This window comes from Chrysemys picta, chromosome 6 (genome assembly GCF_011386835.1).
Source record: "Chrysemys picta bellii isolate R12L10 chromosome 6, ASM1138683v2, whole genome shotgun sequence".
In the NCBI taxonomy this organism is placed as follows: Eukaryota; Metazoa; Chordata; order Testudines; family Emydidae; genus Chrysemys; species Chrysemys picta.
The window spans coordinates 58,351,517-58,374,218 of NC_088796.1; the positions used below are offsets into that span (position 1 = coordinate 58,351,517).

General features: G+C 38.4%; 1 protein-coding gene and 1 long non-coding RNA gene across 7 annotated transcripts in view; one reads left to right on the forward strand and one right to left on the reverse strand.

The window, feature by feature from the left end:
* Positions 1–2,533: 2,533 nt before the first annotated feature.
* On the forward strand, positions 2,534–4,494 carry LOC135984300 (uncharacterized). Its single transcript, XM_065599208.1, has 2 exons — positions 2,534–3,217; positions 4,140–4,494. The coding sequence occupies exons 1-2, from the start codon at positions 2,668–2,670 to the stop codon at positions 4,349–4,351; spliced, it is 762 nt and encodes a 253-aa protein (XP_065455280.1). The 5' UTR covers positions 2,534–2,667; the 3' UTR covers positions 4,352–4,494.
* Positions 4,495–11,466: 6,972 nt separating this feature from the next.
* Positions 11,467–22,702, reverse strand: part of LOC101942084 (uncharacterized) — a 65,379-nt gene continuing 54,143 nt past the window's right edge. For 4 of the 6 annotated variants that reach the window (XR_010602236.1, XR_002888715.2, XR_002888714.3 and 1 more), the window contains 3 exons: positions 19,689–19,741; positions 17,713–17,836; positions 11,467–13,705 (listed from right to left, as the gene is read on the reverse strand). This is a non-coding gene — a long non-coding RNA (uncharacterized LOC101942084). Of the gene's footprint in view, positions 13,706–14,633; positions 14,851–17,712; positions 17,837–19,688; positions 19,742–22,702 lie in introns of all 6 variants that reach the window. The other 2 variants (XR_010602238.1, XR_010602237.1) reach the window with 2 other exon arrangements.

The following is a 22,702-nucleotide window of genomic DNA, read 5'->3' on the forward strand; positions in this document are numbered from 1 at the left end:
GGCCCCACAGGGTCCCCGAGAGCCCTGGCCCGGTGGCGGTCCGGGTCTTCGGTGGCATTTCGGTGGCGGGGGGCGCTTCACTCGCTCTGGGTCTTCGGCGGCATTTCGGCGCCAGGTCCTTCAGTGCTGCCGAAGATGCGGAGTGACTGAAGTGCCCCCCGCCGCTGAATTGCCGCCGAAGACCCGGACCACCTCCAAATGAGTACAAGCGCTGCAGCTCCCCCACTTTGCCCCAGGCCCCCTGAATCCTCTGGGCGGCCCCGACACCACAGTAGTTAAAGGGGCATTGTCCTCAGTTTTCACGACACAATGGTAGTGCTCACACTATTGTTAGAAGTACTAATATCTACATCAATATTTGCATCTGTTAGTGTAGATGTAGCCTAAAAGGTTCACATTTTTGTTGGAAACAGACTAGTTTTGCACTTAATTGACTTAAAAATGTTTTTTTCCCCCCAAAGGAACATTCATTTACTAAAACTTCCAACTATTTTAGGGCAAGAAACAGTAAAGTCAGTGGCTTTGGATTTTTATTTAATTATTTGGGGCTAGAATGTGCCAAGAGGGTTGTTACATGGAGGAGGAAGAAAAAAAAATTCTTAACCTCTGAGGCTAGGACAAGAAACAATGGGCTTAAACTGCAGGAAGGGAGGTTAGGGTTGGACATTAGGAAAAAGTTCCTAACTGTCAGGGTGGTTAAGCACTGGAAAAAATTGCCTGGGGAGGTTGTGGAATCTCCATCATTGGAGATTTTTAAGAGCAGATTAGACAAACACCCGTCAGGGATGGTCTGTATAATACTTAGTCCTTCCACGAGTGCAGGGGACTGGACTAGATGACCTCTTGAGGTCTCTTCCAGTTCTATGATTCACATGCTGCCCATGGTAATAAGTGAAGCAGAGATGCACCACCCCAATGGGAGGCTTGGAAGGCATTCTGAATGCCTCTTGGGGCTTCCTTGTTGCACAGGATTGAAGTAATTTGAAACAGTCCTTTATGGGCAGCTTCACTGGCTGGGGTGTGGGGAGGAGCAGCCATGGCTCCACCTACTCTGCCCACTGTGCTGCTGTGGGGAGCATCTGGCCTACAGCAACTATACTCTCCAGGGCTGTGATCCAGGTAACCTTAATCTAGGTTGTGCAAGATGCAGTGAATTCTTACTCCCTCCTAATTCTTTGTGTGGCTATGTTAGCTCTAGGTACTATCTAGCCCTGTATGACAAAAATGATCCATGTTAATCCAGCATATACTACTCAGAACAAAACTAGAAGTCCATTGTAGGCGATACCCATTATTAAACTAAACTGAAAAAATATATAGTCATTTTCATACTGGAGAGTGGTTCTCAAAGGCTTTTTGTCTACTTATTTAGTGAGGGTCATGGGGGAGGGGGATAATTGTATTTTAATTTTGAAATGAAAATATCATCCTGTAACTTCAAAATGAAGAATTAATTATATTTTCTTTTTTGAATAAAAAAATTAAACAAATGTCAAGTTCAATTATAAAATAGTTTCCTGTGTATCCACTATTCGGTGATTTTTATACTCCAAATTTCACAAGAATATTCACAAAATTACTAAGAAAACAAAGCAGCCTAACTGACTAGACAAAAAAAAAACTGTTCAAGTAATATTAGACTGACATAAACCCACAAAAGAGGAAGGTCAGAAAGCCAAGATGACATTCTGTCTTTAACTCATGTTGTTGTGTCTAGTTTTTGAATGTTTTTTGAAACCTTTTGAATGAGACTGTTCTAAAATCATGTAAAAAGAAGAAGAAAAATCCCTTCCTTCTATAATTGTTTTATAAATTAGAGAATTACAGCACCAGGTTTTTTTAAATCATACATACAAAACCAAAAAATACAAAATAAACCTAAGGAGCAAATATTCATACATAAAAATTACATTTGTTTATTTTGCAATCTCTCTTTAAACATTTACATTATTTTTTCTTTAGTGCCTCTCAGGATTTCATTATCTGCTCCAGAAAATCGGACAGTTTCCACTCTCGGCACTCCTCTATGACATTTTTCTTCAGTCCTGGCACAAGCAAAACTCCCACTAAAACATAAGGCCATATTTTCATAGGTTTTCCCTTTTGTTGCCATACATAGTACATTGGCATACCCAATCAGGTAGATAGGCCACACTTCAATGACCTGACTCACATGAGCAATTAGCTATTAATGGTGTGACAGACCCAGACCAGTGGGGTACAGGAGTCTGGTAGAGGGCAAATATACTGGTCACTGGATGAGTAGTTTTCTGTTCCCTGAGGCCTGGTCTACACTACGAGTTTAGGTCGACTTTAGCAGCATTAAATCGAATTAAGCCTGGACACGTTCACACGACGAAGCCCTTTCTTTTGACTTAAGGGGCTCTTTAAACCGGTTTCTTTACTCCACCTCTGACGAGGGGATTAGCGATAAAATCGGCCTTAGTGGGTCGGAATTGGGGTAGTGTGGACGGAATTCGACATTATTGGCCTCCGGGAGCTATCCCACAGTGCTTCATTGTGACCGCTCTGGTCAGCGCTCTCAAACTCAGATGCACTGACCAGGTAGACAGGAAAAGCCCCGTGAACGTTTGAATTTCATTTCCTGTTTGCCCAGCGTGGAGAGCACAGGTGACCACGCAGAGCTCATCAGCACAGGTAACCGTGATGGAGTCCCAGGATCGCAAAAGAGCTCCAGCATGGACCGAAAGGGAGGTACGGGATCTGCTCGCCATATGGGGAGATGAATCAGTGCTAGCTGAACTCCGTAGCAGTAAAAGAAATGGCAAAATATTAGAAAAGGTCTCCAAGGCCATGAAGGACAGAGGCCATAACGGGGACGCACAGCAGTGCCACGTGAAAATTAAGGAGCTAAGGCAAGCCTACCACAAAGCCAGAGAAGCAAACGGAAGGTCCAGGGCACAGCCGCAAACATGCCGCTTCTACGCGGAGCTGCATGCCATGCTAGGGGGTGCAGCCACCACTACCCCAACCGTGTGCTATGACTCCTTCACTGGAGAAACACACAGGGAAGAGGGTTTGGGGTATGAGGAAGAGGAGGATGAAGATAATGTGGATAGCTCACAGCAGCAAGGAAGCGGAGAAACCGGTTTCCCCAACAGCCAGGATATGTTTATCACCCTGGACCTGGAGCCAGTAACCCCCGAACTCACCCAAGGCATGCTCCCAGACCCTGAGGGCACACCGGGGACCTCTGGTGAGTGTACCTTTGTAAATATTACACATGGTTTAAAAACAAGCATGTTTAATGATTAATGATTAATTTGCTCTGGCAATCGCGGCCAGTGCAGCTACTGGAAAAGTCTGTTAACATGTATGGGGATGGAGCGGAAATCCTCCAGGGACATCTCCAGAAAGCTCTCCTTCATGTACTCCCAAAGCCTTTGCAAAAGGTTTCTGGGGAGGGCTGCCTTATCCCATCCGCCATGGTAGGACACTTTACCACGCCAGGCCAGTAGCACGTAGTCTGGAATCATTGCATAACAAAGCATGGCAGCGTATGGTCCCAGTGTTTGCTGGCATGCAGATAACATCCATTCCTTATCGCTCTTTTTTATCCTCAGGAGAGTGATATCATTCACGGTCACCTGGTTGAAATGGGGTGATTTTATTAAGGGGACATTCAGAGGTGCCCGTTCCTGCTCTGCGGAACAGAAATGTTCCCCGCTGTTAGCCATGCGGTGGGGGGGAGGGGTGAAGTGATCATCCCAGAGAATTGGGTGTTGGGGGGGGGAAGAGGGATTAGTTGGGTTTGTGCTGCATGTTAACCCAGGAACCACAGCCCCTCCTTTTACATTGCAAACCCATTTTAAATGGCCAACCCAACGGGTGCTTGGTATGGGAAATGAGGGCGCTACAGTTTGAAACCATTCCCACATGTTAAGAAGGTGAAAAAAGCCAAAAGACTGTGGCTTACCATGGCTGTCTGCAAGCCAAAATCTGTTGCCTGGCACTGTGTGAGTGATCTTTCACACCAAACCGGCAGGCCCTCAATATAAGAGGAAAAATGCGACCTTGTAACAAAAGCACATGTGCTGTGTAATGTGAACAGCAAAGAGTGTACCCATTGTTCTCTAAAATGTGTCTTTTTTAACCACCTCTCCCTTCTCCTCCACCAGCTGCAACTGTTTCTCCTTCACGGAGGCTAGTGAAGATTAGAAGGAGAAAACGGCGGACTCGGGATGACATGTTCACGGAGCTCCAGATGTCCTCCCTTGCTGAAAGAGCACAGCAGAATGCATGGAGGCAGTCAATGTCAGACTACAGAAAAGCACAGTATGAACGAGAGGAGAGGTGGCGGGCTGAATCGCGGGATGAACAGAGCAAGTGATCCCACTATTTTATAATCGTTCCTCAAGCAAAATTACTTCAGTGGGACTTTTTCTGTAAAAAAACTGCAGGATTGAGATCAGAGTTTTAATCTGTCCATTATTCATATAAAACACCTTCTGAAGGGTGTTGTGCTGTGGGTCTGAGGCATTTATATATCTTTTTACTTTATTTCATTTTATTTTTATTTTATTTTTAGCAACTGTGGGAACTACAGATGTAGCACTAGCCCAAATATTTAACTATTATTCTCATGTCCTTTCATTTGGATGCTAAAGATTTATGCTTTAACATCTGTCTGAAAATCAGTCAAACCCAACCTCTTTAGCAGAAAGTTTAGCCTACTGCAGAAGCCTAAAACATAGGGGTATTTAAAAAAAAATCAAAGTCCTGTTCTGCAATAGCAAGTTACAGACTTGTAAATGAGCTCTTTGCCACACACACACTCCACAATTCCCAAATCTCAGCCACATCAAAAGAAATATATTCAGTGCACATTTCTTCCAATCCAGGGAGTTATTAATTTCCTTTTATGGCCACACATGGAGGAATGGGCAGTCACATAGTTTGGCAATGTTTGATTCGCAAGAAAGAAAAATACGTTGGTGTCATCAGGTCGTCCCCTTTTCCTTTTGTTGTGTTGGAGGGATTCCCCCATCACTGGTTGTAAAATCCTTTGGCCATCCTTCTAATCAGTAAATTTTGGTGGGACAGGGACATGTATTAATTCCAGTGCGGAGACTTTTCTTCATCTCCCTGTCTGATCTCTGGAATGCACCAAGGAGAGCACAGTAACTGTGGGCCAATATGCTTAGTCACCAAAAAGATACAGAGGTTACTATGTACAGAATAGTGATCAAACTAGGTGACACCCAGGAAATATGGCAAGGACTGTGACTCTGTGACTGGCAAGGAGATAAAACTATCCCTTCCAAATAGGAAGTCTCTTTCATGGGTGCAGAGCCCAAGAAAACCACAGAATCTTTGCAAACCATCAGCCATAGAGTTTCAATCCATCAAATGTGTTTTTATCAATACAATTAAATTTAAAGATGAACTTTAAGTATACAAAATCCAAAAACAAATAGCTCCAGTTTCCCGAGGGGCCAGCCTGCTGCCCCATGCCCTGTCACCGGGCTTGCAGTTGACTCAGCAGGTTAAACCTACAATACTGAATGTCCTGAAAGATAATCTTCACCAAGAAACAAGCAAGACATTTTCTGTTGAAGTTCTACATATTTGCAGTGTTTTCTCCTTGAATATCTACCACATCACATCTATCTGGCACCTTTCAAGACATGACCGAAGATGTTTTGTTTTTTATCTTATTTTTTAGAAGCTTTATGTAATATTGTTTTCACATTATATGTGGGTTTGGGAGGAGGTACTGTTGTTGTCTTTTAACTTGGTTTTCCTATCTGGGTTTACTGACTATTTTGCTGGATGTTATAATTGACCTCATTTGGTTAATCATTGTTATTTTTTTTTGTTAAATATATGAATGTGTCTCAAATAAATACATTGTTGTAATTAATTATTATTAATTGTCATATAGTTAAAATATTGTTTTATTTGGGGGATGCCATTTTTCTCAAAAAATTCAGAGATGATTCATCATACTTTGCTTTGTTTACATACTGTAACTTAGGAAGTTAAGCAATAAGATTCAATAGAATTGCCATTATTTTAATCAACTGAAGCCAAAAACTTTTTAATGAACCTGTAAATGCAGCTATTGCATCATAGCCACACACTATAGAACACCTTATAGCAATTACATGAGCTGTTCAATTGCAATAACAATATACATAATTAATCAGCAACAAACGTTAATAATATCAGATCAAATACTGAGGTTAACAACTCACTTTTTACTCAGTTCTCACTCAGATAAACATCCACTGTAGTAATTTTAAAGACTAAGTAAAGACTTTCAGATTTGGCCCAGTGCTAATAGATTTGTTCTGAGCTTTCTTCTCTGCTGTTAGACACTATTTGATGCCATCGTTAGTTAATCAGAATGTTTGCTTTAATTCCACTATTTTATAACTGAAGTTTCCTAGGATGACAGATATTTTACTAGTTTAATCTCATAATAGGTATTAAATATAACTTTACAATAAAGATTACCAGACTGAATGGTTTTAATTAATTTAGAATTAATCTGATGAAAAATTATATTTACTACTTTTTCAATAAGACTATGCATTTATGAGGAGGGAAAAATGAACTCAGTACATAAGGCTAAATCCTAAGGTCCTTATTCAGGAAAAACTGCTGCTGAAAGATAGTTTTGCCTGAGTAAGGAGTGAGTAAGGACTGCAGGATTTGACTCACAGAGACTAATTTGCCACTGAACAAAGAATAATGGAAGCAAACAAGGCTGTTCTTTCCTCCCAGCATGACAGTTATTTTTCTACATTATGATTTTCTACATTGAGTCAGCGCATCAAAATGCTACTGTTTATAAACATCAGCAACACATTTGCTCAGCCCCATCCCATGTCAAAAGTAAGCCCTTGGTCACAACACTGAATGATTTATTTTAAAAATATACTCCAGAGACTGTGAATTGGACAGCTTGTAACATAGCTACCATGGCCATAAAGAAGCATTCTTGCACTTGATTCAAAGAAATAGAAATTTGTGATTTTGACTCCAGAATTATCCCAATATGTATTATTCAAGCTGTATAAATTTAAATAAAAGCTAAAAAGTACCAATGAAGTATCTCTGAACTGAGAGGCATTGAATGTATGATGCAACTGTGACGCTGGCAGACCAGGTGCCAGCTCATGCCATGGCCCCTAGCCTCACTGAACAGCAACAAATGCATAACTGGAAATCAATCTGTGTCACTTGTGTGTTAGTATTGTTAAGATAGGTATTGGACTTATGTGGTTTCAGATTGGGGTAGACGTACCCCTCGTCAAGGAGCATGCAAGAAAAATCCTGTAATGGCAGACAATGCATCATATTATCCCTTACAGACCTTCTTTTCTGTTTTCATAGGTATATTATGAGCCTATCTCAAATAGGAGTATGTGATTCACTACATTATTTGGAAAGAGGTAAAAATTTAAAAACCACTGACATATCAGTGTGTATAGTGTTTAGACTTTACAAAATGCTTGTAAGTTGCTGCCTGCATTAATCTCATTTGTGACCACTATATCCCATGCTATAAGGTAATACATAAGTGATCTATAACTGTGCTCTATAAAATGCTGGTTCTGAAACTATGCAATTCACCAAACAGGAAAAAATTTCAGCTAATGCAAAATGCTGGTTTGCTACAGAAGGAGTTATCTCCTGCCCATCAGTAAGGATGATGGAATCCAAATGACCATTATGAAACAGAGACTTTGTTGATTGTTCCCACACAGCCCTGAAGAGGGTACAGTGCCCAAGTCTTCATCCTGTTACAGCTTGAACACCGGGGGAAGGGAATAAAAATGCCTGTTAAGGAGAATTTTTTATTCCTATGCTGGTTGAACTCTGAGGGGCGAAGATTTCTAAGCATAAGCAAGGAATCCCCAACTCTTTAGCTTGGGTTAGTCATAAAAGACATATAATGTTTGCTTGTTATAGAAGTTCCTATTATCATTTAGAATTTAAGACGTAACTCATTTGTGTGTATGTTACCTGCTTTAACCTTGTAAATAACTCAATTCTTTTACCTAGTTAATCAACTTTTAGGTAGCTTGATACAGGATTGGCTACAAGTGTTGTCTTTAGTGAGACAGCTAGGTTCAGTTGAACCTGGAATAAGTGACTGATCCTTTAGGACTGGGAGTAACCTGAATATTGTTTTGATTTTCGATGGAAGGAATCACCTATCAGAGAGTCAAGTTTGCCTGGTATTGAAATGCCCAAGGGAACTGTCAGTGACTTCATGTTAAGGCTATATAGTGCCTAAAGAATTTACACTCTTTTACTTGGTTGGTGAGTTCTTATAGAATTCACCATCATTTTGGGGTTGGTGCCCTGCTGCCCTGAAGTTGGCATTCTCGCTCTTGAGTCACTCTAGACAGCATGACAGAAACCATGCCAGCAGAGTTCACGCTCTGAAGGCCCCCAAGGACAAGTGTTTAAATGGAAACCCCAAATTCATACAAAGCCAGTGGTCTACCCTATTCTCTGTTAAACCTAACACAGACTTTTGTATGGAGCAATTTTAGTGTAGGAAGTACTGGTAACTGAAACTATCACTATGACAGCTTGGTTGTGACATAACAAGTAAATTAGAGATTTTACAGATAAAGGGTGGACCAAATTCAGCCATGGTCATTAAACTCCATTGACTTTTATAGTATATAGTAAATAGTGCCATTGACGAGGAAATGCTCAGATTGCAAGTGGATTGTTAGAAGTTTATTTTGGCAATGGTTTCAACATACTGAGAAAACCTGTTCTGACCGCTAATGCTTTCTACTGTAAAATCAGTCTGATGCCGATCTTTGTGGGGACTGGAACTAAAGTGCAGGAAGTAGTCTGATATACTGCAAAATACCCTCTAAAACCCAATACATGAAGAATTTGATGAAAGTATGCCGCGTGTCACTTACCCTGCAAAACATATTGGGCCCAATTTTCTATAGCCCTTCACCTTGTGTAGTTATTTACACCAGTGCAATGTGGATATCAAACAGTACCAAATCAGTATTATGGTGTGTATACCCATTTTACATTAATATGAATGATTATACAAGGCACAGAGCAATAAAAATTAGGCCCATTGAACTTGTTAAAATATCCAGGAAAAAAATCATGATTTTGTGGAGCTTCAAGGTAAGTATGTTTTTCATAACTTAAAATGTTCTGGACCAGGCAAATATAATACAAAAGGTCCAAGAGAAAAATAGACAACACAAATAAAAACATATGGAAGAATTGAGAAAGATGTTAAAATGTGGTTTCTACAAATCAGAGCTGTAGCAAAATTTTTCTTCTTGCTATTTGGTTCAGGGTTTCCTAGCATATTCTTGCTCCAGCATTTCTTCCAAAACTGCTGCACTATCCCACTCTTTCCAACACCAGCTACAAAAAGTTTCACTCTTGTTATCTCTCATACAACTCTTTCTCAAGGCAAAGAAGGAAGATGAATGGGCAGGTAGCCAAAACCAATGCTGGTAGGGTTCAACAGTATGACTGACTTTTCTCAAGTTAGCCACCAGGGCTTACACTGGGCTGAGCATAGAGAGGTGTGCATTTCATAGACACAATCGAAAGAACCAAGAGCAGCAAGTCCAGGGATTAATATACTCTCCTAATTCAGTATAATGGTTGGACCTATGAGAGTGGCTCTGACCGTTTTCTCTTTCATTCATTATGTTTGACGTTCTGGAGCTAGAGATTTGTTGATGTACACAAGGATCCTGTGGCAAGGGGTGGAGAGGATGAGACTTCCCCAAGACTCAAAATGAAATTAAGTGATATCTCATTTGACCTTATTTATGTGTTGGCGTGTTTTATTGTGATGTAGCCTATTATGACATAGTGAAAGGAACCTTATGTATGAGTGGGTGTTTAACCCATTGCATCATAAACATATTTTTCATTGAGCATGCGTTAATATACAATGGCCCAGATCCTCTGCTGCACCAAAGGTCAGCTTCGTGCAGCAGAGAAGCAAATATGGCCTCCTGGCTCTCAAACCAGATTCTTGCTGAGGCTTCTCTAACCTACCCCAGTTAGCACTGGTCTCCAAGGGAACATATACCAACTGGGGATTGCCAGGACACAACATGATCTAGCCAGCCCCCTCAACACACCCTACCCCCAACATGCAAGAAGGAAGAGGATGTCACAGAAGTGGAGTATGCCAGGTCTGCACCAGCTGATAGCATCCTCCTGTTAGGAATAAGGACCCACAGCTAGCCTGTTTACCTGCTAGCTTAACCCCTGTCTAATCCCTAGGCACCATCACCCCTGGCCATCCCCATGCTGGACAAATTCTCAGCTGTCCAGATCCAGCTGGTTTTGCACCACAAAAGAGTACAAAGGACCCAGAATACTAGAGTATCTGGCCTAGTGTCTATTTCTAATGACTATTTCTTACGGGCATAAACGTACAGTTTTTTTTTACAAGAGGTGGGCTTCTGGTACTCTACCTTTCTACAGGTGACTCATCTAAAATGTACACTAGGTTACATCACCACTACAGAGTACTGCCAAGGTTAGGAGTTTTAAATTTTGTACGATCCTGAAGAGCCATTGTTAGACACAGTACATAAATGATTAAAAGATTAGATAAAGGACCCAATTTTGCGCTCATATACAGAGACAGTTGTTGGTAATGGATTCACTGTACTGAAAAACCTAGCTGCTAATGCTGCCTTACTGGCAGTTGTAACTGGGTTCAGAATTGGATAATCACTTATTAACTCAGTGTTGCCCAAAGTGTGGGGCATGCCTCCCTGGGGTACACAGGACTAGCCAGCTGAGGAACAATACATGCCTGAGTCGGGGCATGCAATTGTTTTTATTTTCCTGATGTGGGGCTCGGTTTTCCAAATCCTTATCCCATGCATAGGCCATATAGGTAGCACTGGATTCCTAGCCACTGTACCATGAAGCAGTACAAAATAAATAATCAAACTTTTTATGTTGTATATTAAAGTTTCTGGTACTTCCTCCTCCCCACAAAAATTACGTACACAGAATATGGAAATTTCAAACAACAGTAGTAGCAATAAAAAATTCTGTTTTTCTTTTTTACTTACTTGGTGTTAACTTAATGATATGTGACATTGCTATCAGTGCAGTGCAATAAAAATGAAATGGTGCCCAATGTGCACAGACACTATGGAAATTTCAAATGACAACAGCAACAACAAAAATTATACTTTCTCTTTTCTTTCTTATGCCCTTTGCATTAATTTAAGGATATGTGACTTCGCTATCCATGCACTGCAGTAGAAATGAAATCGGTGGCCAATGTGCCTAGACAGAGCCTTTAAATACAACAAAAATAAAATTATACTCCTTTGCATCGTGTAAAGGATACATGATGTTAGGCACAAATTTTACTTCACTGCCACATCAGAAATAATGTGCCAGCTGAGAACCTATATTTCTTGTCTCATCAAGAGTAACAAAAAAAATGTAATTATGGACATTTTTTTCATCTTTATTCTTTTTATAAACATTAAATATCAGGTTTTAAAACAGTTTTACATATATATTAGATTCATATTGTGTTTATACTTTTTCCTAAATGAATGCATTTATGGTAACACATTTGTGTCTGATGTTACTCATATAAATAAAAATATACAGTCATTTTATGGGATAATAGGCAAACAGACATCTGCATGTAACATTTCCCTCATTAGATGTTATCATGTTAGCATATTTTATGACTTTGCTACAAAATACAATGTGCTGATCTGAAACCTTCTTTAATATAACTTATGTATGTTAACAACCCAAATGCTTTATTTGTGCTTGGAGAATTGTTTAATAAAGGATTAGTTAACATTGCTGTACCATGAGTCAATCTGACCTAGAGTAATAAAACTCAAGATATAGTGCTAAAGTAGTGATTCTCAGACTGTGATCAGTGAACTGCTGGTGGTCCACAGAGTACTTGCTGATGACCGGGGAGTTGTTGGCTGGTCACATCAGGCTGGCACTTTCCTAATACTATTTTTCTTTATAAACAATTTCTGCAGTTGAGATCACATGGGATCCTGAGTGAGAAGGGAGGAGTCCACAAGTGAATCCCTCTATTAAGATGTGGTCTATACTATTAAACAAATATGAGACCCTGGTCTCGAGAAATGCAACTAGAAGGGGTAACTTTCAGTTTAACCCTCTTTCTGCCACTAGACTTCCCATGTGACACTGGGCAAGACATTTAATCTTTCAGCCTCAGTTTCCTCATCTATAACATGGGGGTAATGATCCTATTTGTCTACCCCATAGTGATTTTATTTGTCAAATTAATGAATGTTTTGCATCTTTTTGAAATTTTAAATAGTTAAGTATAATTGTACAGTATAAATATAAATGTTAACTACAGTTGTCATTATTAGAAAATATTCCTGAAAAGCAACAGTGTGTTGAGAGGCCAGGTAGCCATTGGCAAAATCAGATCAAGGATTCAAACCTCAACAACAAGAAAAGAAATAGATGAATATAGCTGATGCTGTGAAATACATCTGGCTTTATAGTATAGACAATCAACCAATCAAGGAATTCTAAATGGTGCTAATCTGTAATAAGAAATCCCAGCTAAAGTTTCATATGTTGCTGAAATGCTGGCAAATCACTCTCCAAATGCATCATGCATGCCAAACTATTGCACCAGAAACTACTAGGAACACAATCTACAGATTGGTCAGTCTGCAGAAAGTGCCTGTTCAGAAAGTACTTAATTACGTTATTAGCTATGATTCATAAAGTGAAATATATCCCTCCCAAACCACCAGTTCTTTTACCTGTGATTGGTCAAATTGTTACACTATAAAGATCCAGGATTTGACAGATGCATACATAACTCAGACGTTCCCCTTTTTTCTTTAATTTCTTAAATCCAGTAACAAAAGGTTTTAATCAGGAAGTTACTCTTTTTGGAGAGAGTCCTGCCACAGCTTACTAAAGCCTTGCTGTTTGGATAAAAATTATTAGAAATCATAGCTACAGTCATTTAAATAATCTGTTGAAAAGCTATTAAGTTTTCCTGATGCTAGTCATTTTTAAATGGCTCTTGGTTTGATTCATGAACAATACATGAATAGCACATGACTCATATGGCCAATTACTTAGTAAAAATGCAATTTTTATTAAGTGCGTATTCCAGAAAGGATATCAAACTGGGTAAAATCTTGTAACATTTTGGCATATCTTTTTTAAAATAGTTATGCCTTAAGGGTCAACTTTTCATAAACCAAAACTGGCAGAGGAGTTGGGATTTCCACAGAAGATCAAGGAGCCAACAGGAGTTGAAAGATATTATGTAGATAATTGTAAAGATCTTGCTATGGAGCAAGTGCTTTTGAAGTTCTATAATGACATTTTGCTATCAGAACCTGTCAGATTTAACTGAAATCAGAGCTTACTACTTCATCACAAGATCCAGAATGTATAAATATTAGTCCTGCTGAGCAACAAATAGACTTAGTATTAATGAGAAAAAAATGCATTGTTCTGCTTAAGTACACAGAACATAGTGCACTTTATTGAGATGTGCAGTAAATTGTTATTACTGTAGTATATTGGCAGGAAGGTAGCATGGTCCAAAGTAAGCATGTGGAGCTGTGAGCCAAAGCTCTTGAGTTCTACTCCTGGATTGACTTGTTTTGTGACTTGGGTAGGTCATTTCTCTCTTTAACTCCCTCAGTTGTCCCATCTGTAAAATAGGGATAAGAATATGTTACTGCTTACCTCTCAAGGGTGTTGTGGTGACTGATTAGTTTTAAGCCTAATTTTTCCAGACTATAAAATATAGTTTCCTACAGTCATAATGATCTGAATATGGTAATGGCAATGACTATTGCTTTGCACTGCATAGCTATATTGTAAGTATGCCAAAACTTCATATCCACAACGGGTATTAGAGTGATATTAAAACATGTGTGATACAGATATGTTAATTTTTGAAATACATAATATTTATATGCAAGCACATTTATATGTTCAGAATCCAAAGCATTGTTTCTGCTGTGGTATAAAAGAGGATGGATTATGCATTTCAATGCCAATGTGCCTTAGATCTGCTTAAAAAAGAATTCTAAATTATGGTAAGTATTTAAACTGATAAGTAGAGATTTAAAATGGGCCACAATAGGATTAATGAATGAATATAAGGGTCTTATTCTAACATATAATTGTAAATAGGTAACATAAAAAGTAATGATACAATTGTTAAGTTGTGCTCAAACTACACCTCCTATAGAATGATAAGTAGTTAACTACAGTGTTTGAAGAGGCTCTTTTTGATTCTGTAGTGATCTCCAGAAAACCCAGGCTTCAGTAGAATTCCAGTTATTCAATTCAAGAGGTTGTCAAGTGAAAGTTCACCCACTTCTCCAGGATTTGTAAAAATCATACCTAAGTGTTTTTTATCACAAGGCTTCCTGCAATTTGTATTACTGTTCATATACCAAAATAGTTCCAGTACAAGAATACAGTATGATTAACATACTAGATGAAGTATACTTTTAATTTTAGTATACTCATATCATACTCCATTTTGGAAAATGATGTTACTCTTATTGTTGAGTTAATCAGGCCCTTAATAAGTTCAATAAAGCATCAGGATACATAAAATATCTTACCAGATAATCCTCTTTGGAATCCACAGTTCAGCTATTAAGTATTCCTTTCACTAATCTCTGTAATCCTCAATTGATGTAGGTCAGTAAAACAGTGGCTAACCCTCATATGATAAAACTAAGTCTAGATTTCATATTAATTCTTTTTACATTTTCGATATATTTTCCTCTGCTGTTCTTTTACTTGATGGTATACCAATACTACAGCTCACAGCGCCTGCTGGTAGACAAAAATGGAGGGCCTTACTTGCGGCAGCTATGAATCAAGGTACATCAGTCACCTCAAACATATTTAGAAACTATACTGTGAAAATCAAGACTCAAATTGTCTGATTACTGAGATCACATTAGCTCACTAGTGTTTTCAGCCACTGTATTAGCAATCGGTGTTACATCTTTGCATGCAATGAAAGTTAACAATGCTGGTTTTATATTGGCCAAAATAATCGCTGAGACTGTTTTCTCATTTTGATTATAGTTCATTTAAGGGGAAAATATTACTGCATGCTTTGACAATGTTTTATGTGTCTTTGGCTGACAGAACACACACAATGTTTGACTAGGCCCATTTATTTGAGCAGACATATTAAATAATACTTTACATGTGAACATGTATGTCATAAATTTTGTAGTCTCTTAAAAGTAGGATAAATCTGTGTATTTAAAATGGTCTTTGTTCAAAGCCATCTTTTTTTCAAACTGTAATAAAGGAAACTGTGATTTGTGCTGCATGAACAATGCCAGCATCATCATTTTAATGTTATCCATATGGGCTTCTAATAATAGATAAGAGACTACACTTGTATTGTATGTCTTAGAGACATTTAAAACCTTGATAAGGAAAGGCTGATTTCATTGGCCCCACAGTTAAAGGAAAGCAGACCCTAATTAAAACAATTCTGTTCTGAATTAACTACTTTGACATGTGCTAATTGACAGTTCCTGTGAAATGGTTCTAATTAAAGTCAATATGTCTTTTTCAATTAAAAGGAAATTAAGAATATACTAATATACATTAACAACTTAATCTGCCTTCAATATCCCATACATCAGTTGCTTTTTTCTCCCCTAATGTTATTGGAGAACCATCTGACATGCATCTTCTACTGTTTGGTTATGGTATCTCATTATTACTCTACAAGAACACAGACAGTGGTGAATATCCCCTAAAGCAAGAAGATAACCTGCATATACTTTAATTTGTGCAGTTCCTAAGATCTTGGCTGATTAAGGGTAAACCCACCTTTCCATGGAAGAGTATAAGGACATATTTAAAAAGGGGATATTCTTACTAATTGCAAACTAGGGCAAGTGTTCTCAATTAGTCAATGAGCCAAAGCTTTTACTACAGGCCTTAGAGGTAATTAAACACTGCTGGGGAGAAAAGAAGCTGGATTGTGTTTTTCATCATTTGGCCCAAGTAAAGGCAAGGGCTTGATTTGAGAAATATACAACCGAACACATCGTTCTCATCTTGCTCTGTTTCACAAGTGAATCCATTGTGGAGTTCGCAGGTGTGAATGCTTTTCGTTATATAGATATATAGATATACATACAAGAGGAAAGTGTGATTGCTGGGTAGGCTAGGGCTTCCCTGTCATTGTCAGTGGGAATACAATGTAGCTGTTTATAGACACAAAATTAATTACTGAAATGTACATTTGGCTTTATTCCTACCAATGCCAAGGTTTTATTGCTACTAACTTTACTGATTAGAAAAGCAATATTGATAATCTCAGACACCAGTAGTGATGTGCAGAGCATCTACAACATATGCTGAACTATGGGGAAGATTAACATTTGCTCAAGTAGACCATGATGTTGAAAATATTTTTGTTACTGGGAAGAAATTAAATACTTTTGGAGGATTAATGGGGAGGGGGGAGTTAAAAGATGACTAGATACTGCTTAACAACTCTCTCATATACAGTGTTAAGAACATGATCTTAGTTCTGTTACATCTCTGATCTTCAGAAAATTATAATTCAACCATGAACATTTACTCTGTTAAATTTACTGTATAAGGAACTACTATCTAGCCATATTTCACCCAAAACTTGAGTTGGCTGTGGCTTTTTAAAAAATTATTTATAACTCAGATGTAACTTGAATCTTTAAAAAGATAAAACATCTGGTAAGTCATGTACAGTAACCTGTGGTATTTTGAAAACAAATTAAGTGGCAGAAATTTTGATTTTGTAAAATAGCTTCAGAAACTCTTCAAAGTGCTCTTTGAGAGATTTGTTCCTTACAATCTGTTGATTAAATCTAAATTTAAGCAAGTAACAATTAAAGTTTTAAAAATTTCATACGATTGAAATAAACAGAAATTACCAAGTTGCATATTATTCACCCAGTCCTAGTACAGGGCAAAATTTTCAAAACTGGTCTCTAAACTTGTATCTACAAAATGCAATGGGCAAAACTTGTAATTTTTGTCTACAAATAAAGATCAGTTAAACATGCAGTTACTTGATCTGTGTATGAAAATTTTAAAACTTTGTTCCAAAATAATATGATCAAATCATTAGCTAGAACAGCTCCACTTTATGAATATTAAAGTTGCAAACTTGGGCTGGCCCAGCATCTGTAGGCCATTCACTGCTATGCACGAGACTTGGCATCTTGCTTCTCAGGCTAGCAGAGACTAGAAATTCTATCTTGTCAACACTCTCAGCCTTTGTGGTGGGATTGGCCCAAACTTCAAACTTTCTGGCCAGTTATGAGTTGAATTAATGAACTTCAGAGATCTTCTTACCTAGATCGCTGGGGTAGTTCATTCAGGATTTTAAAGGGAAGGTTAAAGGGGAAGGAAATTGAGTATTCCTCCAAGTTAAAATAAAGGAAATTTAATTACTGATGCCCAGATCCTCAAAGGATTGAGGTACCCAATTCATTGAAATCAATAGGAGTTGAAGATCTGGGCCTGAGTTTATTGTGCCACTCTTTCAAGGAGTTCAGTGGGATTGCTTCTGCAATTAAATATTATTCAACCAAACAGTGGCACAAGCAGGTCCTATTGCTAATCTAATAATAAAATTACAACATAAACTCAGGAAATTCAAAGATAGAACACTCTTACCTTACATTTTGAAAGCTTTGCACAAGATGCTTGAGTCCTTGCAACAAAATTTCTCTGTATTTGAGCCCATCAAATCTCACATTCCAGCATAGGGCAGTACATTAATGGGACACTTACGGAAAACCTACATGAGCATGAAGTTGTGTTAGTGAACCAATACATATAGCATTTTCCCCTCTGCATTCTTTTCTAGCCATGATCCCAGCATGGTTAGAGTAATCATAGGATCATAGAAACGTAGAACTGAAAGGAACCTCAGTAGATCATCTAGTCCAGTCCCCTGCACTGAGGCAGGACTAAGTATTATCTAGCCCATCCCTGACAGGTGTTTGTCTAACCTTACTTAAACTCCACTGATGGATATTCCACAACCTCCCTAGGTAATTTGTTCCAGTACTTAACTACCCTTCTAGTTACGAAATTTTCCTAATCTCTAACCTAAATCTCCCTTGCAATTTAAGACCATTTCTTCTTGTCCTGTTCTCAATGGATAAGGAAAAAAAAAATCACCCTCCTCTTTATAACAACCATTTACGTAATTGAAGACTGTTATCATGTTTCCTCTCAGTCTTCTCTTCTCCAGACTAAACAAAGCCAACTTTATTTCAATCTTCCCTCATAAGTTATGTTTTCTAGACCTTTAATCATTTTTGTTGCTCTCCTCTGGACTTTCTCCACTTTGTCCACACTTTTCCTAAAGTGTGGTGCCCAGACCTGGACACAGTATTCCAGTTGAGGCCTTATCAGTGTTGAGCAGAGTGGAAGGATTATATCTCAAGTCTTGTTTACAACATTCCTGCTAATACAGCCCAGAATTATGTATCCTTTTTTTTTTTGCAACTGTATTACATTATTGACTCATAATTTGTACATTAAACACTTCTCTAAATGTCAATCAATCAATCAAATCTCTGGGATGAGACATAGGTCCAACTCCAGACTGCTTGTGCCCATTAAAAATTACATGGTACTTCTCACAAGAGAAATACTAATATCAAAGTCCAAATAGAGGCCCCAATCCTGGTGACATTTATCCACAGACTTAATTTGAAGTGGGACTATGTGCAATATTCAAGAATATGCATAAGCGTTTGCAGGATCAGGCATGTTACCTTCTGCCTACCTAAAATACATCTTGTTGATTCAATGGGATGTGTTATTCTTCACTTCTTGTCCTAAACATATGTGTTGTGTTCCCATGTGCCACACTTCAGCTCAAAGTTGGCTACATTTAATGCTCCCGTTAAGGGAAGAGGAAAATGATGGTAAATATGCAAAAACTTTGCAATGATCCCCTCACGCCTTTTTCTAGTTCTTTTATTACCATTATTTCTGTCCAACCCACCCTTTTTTCCCAAGTGGCAGCAGCGAGAAATGGGAATACGCATAACCACGTCTACATCCTCAGTGTATAATTTTTAGAATGCTCTGGGATTCTTTGGGATAAAAGGAACTATATAAATGTAATTTTTTTGTGTGAGAGACTAAATCTTCACTGCTACTCTTGGGAAATGTCTTTTCCCCCTCCTACATTTTGCCAGATTATTTCATATTTTTTAAAAAGGGGGGGAATCATTTATGAAACAAAGTAACTGAAGCTCTGATTCTGCAAGCACTTATGAACGTGTTCAACTAGAAGTACAGAAGTAGCCACACTAACTTCAATAAAACTATTGTGTGCATGTTTGCAGGATTGGAGCCAGTATAACACATTCCCTACTTATGGAATCCTATTCTTCTCATGTAAAAAATTAACCTTTTTTTTTACTTGCGTAGTCCTTACTCATGCAAGTAATCCTATAAAATCAATGGGACTATTTGAATGAGTAAGGGCTGTTGACATATGTAAAATTTGCAGAATTGGGCTTTATATCATTATCTTACCATTATACCAACAGTCGTAAAATCTTGAAGCAATATATAACTAAATGATTGAAGATCTGAGTATTGGGGAAAGTAATAACATTTTAAATTACCTTTCTATGCGTGAATAGCCAGTTGTTGTTCAGTGTGTTCTGACAAGGCAGCCCTGAAAGTTAGTAAAAATAAAGTAAGACCAAAAGAAAAAAAAACACAACTTCCAGATCCTATGAAACTTCCAGATTGCAGCTATCTTTGCCTTTATATAAATAATTAGTGAAGCATTCTTTCAGTTTGTCCTGCCTAGTTAGAGCAGAGTTGTTTGTGTGGGGAAGAAACTGCTGTGTTCTTGATGAAAGCCAAGCACATCCTATGAATTCTAGAGTCCAAGGAAAATTTATCTTGGCAACAGGTCTGTACAAAAAAGCAGCATGTGGGACATAGTATGCCCAGGTCCATGCAAGACCTCCTCCTAGTAAGTCCTGTTTCTGGTCGAGTATCTATCCAGCTTTTCCTTCCCTCCCTCCCCCCATACCACTAACTGTACATAGTCACATTCTCCTAGCCTTGAATGCTGTGAAATAGCAATGCATCCTCTATTAACACATCCTCTATTAACACATACATTATGGAAACTTTGTTTTCACTGCTTAAAACAGAACAGAGAAACAAATGTTGAAAATGTTTCTGAACTGACAAACAAAGTAATATGGGCTGTTCTTATGCTAGTGGGCAAATCCAACAAGATATTATTTGACTCCAGGCAACCTTAATTTACATGCCATGCCCCATGTCTCCAACTGTTGTGAACTGAATATATTTACTTTATATCTCAGATCACCTGATTATGACCAGTTTGTTTATTTTGTACATTCCTGGGTGAGTGGTGGTATTTTTAATTATTAAATAGAATTAGTATTTCATTAAAGTTCTCCCCTTATCAGGGAAAAGGAAGTAAAAGTACTTTTACATTGACTAATCTTTGTATTTCTATGTCAATCTCATATCGTTAGGTATTGGGCAACAAAAGAAATAGCTATAGTTATGTAACATTTCCATTCTAACCTCTTGTATTCAATAGTTCAGACCTTTCTGAAACTTTCACATCCTGGGCTAAACTTTTCCAGGCTTGGTCTCTGTTCTCTGGCCAAAAGAGAGAGAGAGAGAGAGAGAGTGTTGTGGTGGTGCTTATTGGTTGGTTGTTATTTTAAGTTTGAACAAGAACAGTGTTTGCTATTTTTTATTAGAGGGAGAATAGTCCTCCCCTTCTTCCCCCCTCCCGCCCCCCGCATTTCCAATAATAAAAAAAGTTGAAACTTTTATTAATAGTTCTACAACCAAAATAACTAGATGTAGGAAGTTGAAATTTGGCATGGAAATAGCCTCCCAAGAGAATTGCCTTCATGTGTTCTGGTGAAATTTGATTCAGATGTTACTGACTTTTCAGGAATTTTGACAATTGCATGCTATATATATATATATGTTTTTTGGGCAGGATGTTCTGTTTAGCTCACAAAGTGCATGCTAAGGAAGGCGGAGCTGGTTGCATACCAACTAACATAGCTGCCTAGTGAAAAGTGTACTGAAGGTGTACGTTGAGTGAGGCAAAGAATTTGGAGGTTCTCTTGATTAGTCCACATGGAATTATACTATGCAAAGAGATTAGGATGGCTTCTTCACTCTTTGTAAGATGAGAGAGAGGAAGATCTGGTATGGTGAACTTCAGGTGTTCTACAGCTACTCAGATTCACAAGGAAAGAGCATTTTTCTTATGGGCCCTCCTAGTTTTAGGAGACCGGTCATTCCAGTAATAGCTAGAGAATTGGTTCTGAATTACAGAATTTACATGACCTACTGCCAACTTGTTATCAAAGCTACAGAGCTTTTAAGTCTTGGAGCATACATGTCCTTCCCTTGTTTCTCTTTTCCATGTAAAAAGAAATACTTCATACAAAAGACTGTTAATGAGCCTGTGAGGTTGTATGTTTACATTGTTAAACATCAGAAATTAAAAAGTTAAGGTCGCATATGCAGCTTTAATTCAGACCCTTTTTGGCTTCTGTTTTATAATATACTCTTTAATTACATGAGCACATACTATTTCAATATATGATATAGTTTTATCGTCTAAGCCCCAACCCTGTAAATTACAGTGCCTGGCTTTGGCCCCAGCATGGAGCCCTGCTGAAGGCAATGGGGCTATGAATAGGCATAACAATCCTTTTACTTGTTGTAAATTTCAGGATTAAGGCCTCTGATGCACATGTAAAGTATCTTGCAGTTCTGTGTATTACCCTGTGCCCCTGAAACTTATAAGTAAAGTACACATTAAACAGTGCTTATACTTCACACCACAGATAGTATAAAAGTATATAGTAACAGTGAAAAGATGTTAACATGTATAAGCTACCTAAAGTTTGTAAGTAACTTAGCTTTGTAGTTAAATGCCTGATCTACTGAGCTGCACTTAATTACTGTTCTACTGTGCATGCTTGTGCAGCTAAATTAGCTTCTTAGACTACATACACACTACAGCTTAAGTCGGTATAAATATATTACTCAGGGGTGTGAATAAGCCACCCCCAAATAACGTAAGTTACACCGACCTAAGCACCAGGGTGGACAGCGCAAATGTCAGCAGGAGAGTTTCTCCCACCAATATAGCTATCGCCACTCACGGGGACTGAAGTTATTAAATTGACAGGAAAGCTCTCTCCCATCGGCTTAGATTGTCTTCACTAGCAGCGCTATGGTGCCATAGCTGCATCAGAATAAACTCTGTAGTGTAGCCATAGCCTTAGTCAACTTCCTTATCCTTGAATTATACTTAAGGAAGGCTGTGCTGCTGGTTGAAAAGAAACACATAGAGCATATGACTGCTGACTTAGGGCTCAATCCAATCCCCAAAGCAGTCTAAGGGTATGTCTACACTACTAAATTAGATCAATTTTATAGAAGTCGATTTTTAGAAATCGATTTTATACAGTCGATTGCATATGTCCACACTAAGCGCATTAAGTCAGCGGAGTGTGTCCTCACTACCGTGGCTAGTATCGACTTACAGAGCGGTGCACTGTGGGTAGCTATCTCACAGTTCCCTCAGTCTCCACTGCCGATTGGAATTCTGGAT